The sequence below is a fragment of the Macaca thibetana genome, chromosome 12, assembly GCF_024542745.1.
Source record: "Macaca thibetana thibetana isolate TM-01 chromosome 12, ASM2454274v1, whole genome shotgun sequence".
NCBI lineage: Eukaryota > Metazoa > Chordata > Mammalia > Primates > Cercopithecidae > Macaca > Macaca thibetana.
In genome coordinates, this window is record NC_065589.1 from 87715565 (window position 1) to 87720063 (window position 4499).

General features: G+C 37.3%; 1 protein-coding gene across 1 annotated transcript; it reads left to right on the forward strand.

The window, feature by feature from the left end:
• The first annotated feature begins 1149 nt into the window (after positions 1 to 1149).
• On the forward strand, positions 1150 to 2502 carry LOC126933204 (histone-binding protein RBBP4-like). Its single transcript, XM_050752925.1, has one exon. The coding sequence runs from the start codon at positions 1236 to 1238 to the stop codon at positions 2157 to 2159; it is 924 nt and encodes a 307-aa protein (XP_050608882.1). The 5' UTR covers positions 1150 to 1235; the 3' UTR covers positions 2160 to 2502.
• The last annotated feature ends 1997 nt before the right edge of the window (positions 2503 to 4499 follow it).

The following is a 4499-nucleotide window of genomic DNA, read 5'->3' on the forward strand; positions in this document are numbered from 1 at the left end:
ACCGAATAAGCTCAATAAGGCACCAGAGACCAATCCTGGAAAGATAGATCTTTCAGACAGAGAATTAAAAATAGCTGTTGTGAGGGAACTCAATGAAGTTCAAGATAACATACATAAGGAATTCATAATCCAATCATACAAATTTAACAAAACAATTGAAATAGTTAAAACGAATCAATCAGAGATTCTGGAGCTGAAAATGCCATTGGCACACTGAAGAATGCATCAGCATCTCAGTTGCAGAACTGATCAAGCAGAAGAAAGAATTAGTGACTCTGAAGATATGTTCTTTGAAAATACACAGACAGAAGGGGGGGAAAAGAATAAAACAGAATGAAGCATGTCTACAAGTTCTAGAAAATAGTCTCAAAAGAGAAAATCTAAGAGTTACTAACCTTAAAGAGGAGATAGACAGACATAGAAGCAGAAAGTTCATGCAAAGAGATAATAGAATTTCCAAAACCTAGAGCAATGTATCAATATTCAAGCATTATTCAAGCAATATTCAAGCAATATTCAAGAAGGCTGTAGAATACAAAGAAAATTTAACCCAAAAGTATTTAATAATGAAACTCCCAAAGGTCAAGGATTAAAAGAAAAAAAAAAAAGGATCCTAAAAGCAGTAAGATAGAAGAAACAAGTAACATACAAACGAAATCCAATACATTTGGCAGCAGATTTCAGTAGAAACCTTACAGGCCAGGCCAGGAGAGAGTGGCATGACATATTTAAAATGATGAAAGAAAAAAAAGATTTTACCCTAGAATGGTATATTCAATGAAAATATTCTTCTAAAAAGAAGGGGAAATAAAACATTTGTCAGACAAACAAAAGCTGAGAGACTTCATCAATACCACATGAGACCTACTAGAAACGCTAAAGGGAGTTTTTCCATCTGAAAGAACAGAATGTTAATGAGCAATAATAAATCATCTGAAGGTACAAAACTTACAGGTAATAGTAGGTATGCAAAAAATCACAGAATATTATAACACTATACTTGTGATGTATAAACTACTCATATCCTCAGTAGAAAGATTAAAAGATGAAGCAATTGAAAATACAAACTACAATTCCTCAAGGCATAAACAGCACTAGGAGATAGAAATACAAAGGACAACAGGTTAAAAAGTGAAGAGGCTAATAGAAGCCGCGTGCGCAGAGCGAGCGCCTGCTGCCTCCCCGCCCCTCCCGCAACGCTCGACCCCAGGGTTCCCCCGGCTCCTCTGCCCGCCATGGCCGACATGGAAGCAGCGTTCGACGACGCAGTGGAAGAACGAGTGATCAACGAGGAATACAAAATATGGAAACAGAACACCCCTTTTCTTTATGATTTGGTGACGACCCATGCTCTGGAGTGGCTCAGCCTAACTGCCCAGTGGCTTCCAGATGTAACCAGACCAGAAGGGAAAGATTTTAGCATTCATCGACTTGTCCTGGGGACACACACATGGGATGAACAAAACCATCTTGTTATAGCCAGTGTGCAACTCCCTAATGATGATGCTCAGTTTGATGTGTCGCACTACGACAGTGAGAAAGGAGAATTTGGAGGTTTTGGTTCAGTTAGTGGAAAAATTGAAATAGAAATCAAGATCAACCATGAAGGAGAAGTAAACAGGGCCCGTTATATGCCCCAGAACCGTTGTATCATCGCAACAAAGACTCCTTCCAGTGATGTTCTTGTCTTTGACTATACAAAACATCCTTCTAAACCAGATCCTTCTGGAGAGTGCAACCCAGACTTGCGTCTCCGTGGACATCAAAAGGAAGGCTATGGGCTTTCTTGGAACCCAAATCTCAGTGGGCACTTACTCAATGCTTCCGATGACCACACCATCTGCCTGTGGGACATCAGTGCCGTTCCAAAGGAGGGAAAAGTGGTGGATGCGAAGACCATCTTTACAGGGCATACAGCAGTAGTAGAAGATGTTTCCTGGCATCTGCTCCATGAGTCTCTGTTTGGGTCAGTTGCTGATGATCAGAAATTTATGATTTGGGATACTCGTTCAAACAGTACTTCCAAACCAAGCCACTCAGTTGATGCTCACAATGCTGAAGTGAACTGCCTTTCTTTCAATCCTTATAGTGAGTTCATTCTTGCCACAGGATCAGCTGACAAGACTTGCCTTGTAGGATCTGAGAAATCTGAAATTTAAGTTGCATTCCTTTGAGCCACATAAGGATGAAATATTCCAGGTTCAGTGGTCACCTCACAATGAGACTATTTTGGCTTCCAGTGGTACTGATCGCAGACTGAATGTCTGGGATTTAAGTAAAATTGGAGAGGAACAATCCCCAGAAGATGCAGAAGACGGGCCACCAGAGTTGTTGTTTATTCATGGTGGTCACACTGCCAAGATATCTGATTTCTCCTGGAATCCCAATGAACCTTAGGTGATTTGCTCTATATCAGAAGACAATATCATGCAAGTGTGGCAAATGGCAGAGAACATTTATAATGATGAAGACCCTGAAGGAAGCGTGAATCCAGAAGGACAAGGATCCTACATATGTCTTTACTTCCTGTGATTTTAGACTCCTCTTTTTTCTTCTCAACCCTGAGAGTGACTTAACACTGGTTTTGAGACAGACTTTGTTCAACTATCGCTCTATATAATAGGTACCACCAATAATGCTATTAGCCCAAACAGTGGGTGTTTTCTAAATATTAATGGGGGGCTTCATTCAGCAAAGCCACAGACTTACGTTGAAATTTTCTTCAGGAATTTTCTAGTAACCCAGGTCTAAAGTAGCTACAGAAGGGGGACTATTATGTGTGATTATTTTTCTTCTTATGCCATATATCCCCAAGTTTTTCAGACTCATTTAAGTAAAGGCTAGAGTGAGTAAGGAATAGAGCCAAATGAGGTAGGTGTCTGAGCCATGAAGTATAAATACTGAAAGATGTCACTTTTATTCAGGAAATAGGGGAGATTCAAGTCATATAGATTCCTGCTCGAAAATCTTGACACCTGACTTTCCAGGATGCACATTTTCATATGTAGACCAGTTTCCTCTTGGTTTCCTCAGTTAAGTCAAAACTACATGTTCCTCTTTCCCCATATATTCATATATTTTTGCTCGTTAGTGTATTTCTTGAGCTGTTTTCATGTTGTTTCTTTCCTGTCTGTGAAATGGTGTGTTTTTTGTTGTTGTTGTTGTTTTTAACTTGGGACCACCAAGTTGTAAAGATGTATGTTTTTACCAGACAGTTACATCACAGGCAGACTGTCAAGTTGAGAAGAGTGAATCAATAACTTGTATTTGTTTTAAAAATTAAATTAATCCTTGATAAGAGTTGCTTTTTTTTAGGAGTTAGTCCTTGACCACTAGTTCGATGCCATCTCCATTTTGGGTGACCTGTTTCACCAGCAGGCCTGTTACTCTCCATAACTAACTGTGTAAGTGCTTAAAATGGAATAAATTGCTTTTCTACATAAAAAAAAAAGTGAAGAGGCAAAGTGAAGAGTTGTTATTCATTTGCTCTTTTCTTGTTTAATTGTGTATGCAATTAGTGTAAAATCATCATCAGATTAAAATAATGAATATTATTTGCAAGTATCATGGTAATCTCAAATTAAAAAACACCGAGGATACACAAAAAATTAAAAGCAAGCAACTAAATAATATAACCAGAGAAAATCACCTTAACTAAAAGAAAGACAGGAAGAAAGAAAACAAAAAAGGAAGACAAGACCAGAAAACAATCAGAATGCAAAGAGCAAAAATGGCAGGAGTAAGTCCTTACTTATCAATAATAACACTGAATGTAAATGGACTAAACTATCCATTCAAAAAACAGAGTAGCTGAATGGATTAAAAAAAAAAATAGGGACATGACACGTATACACTGACAATAAAGGGATGGAAAAAGGTATTCCATGCCAATGGAAACCATAAAAGAAAAAGCGTAGCTATATTGATATCACTAATAGATATCAAGACAAAAATTATGAAAAGAGACAGAGAAGGTCATTATATAATGATAAAGGGCTCAATTGATCAAGAAGATATGAAAATTTTAAATACATATGCACACAATACTGGAGCACCCAGATACATAAAGAAAATATTACTAGAGCTAAATAGAGAGATGGTCCTCAATAAAATAATAGCTGGAGGCTGTAACACCTCACTTACAGCAGTGGACAGATTTTTCAGACAAAAAATCAACAAAGAAACATCAGACTTATTCTGCAGCCTAGACTAAGTGGACATGATAGATATTTACAAAACATTTCATGCAACAGATGCAGAATATACATTATTTTTTCTCAGCACATGAATCATTTCTCAAGGATAGATCATATATTAGGTCACAAAACAAGTCTTAAAACATTCAAATAAGTTGAAATAATATTAAGCATGTTCTGTGACCCTGATGGAATAAAACTATAAATCAATAACAAGAGGAATTTTGGAAACTATACAAATACATGGAAATTAAGCAATAAGCTCCTGAATGACTAGCAGGTCAAGGAATAAATTAAGAAGAA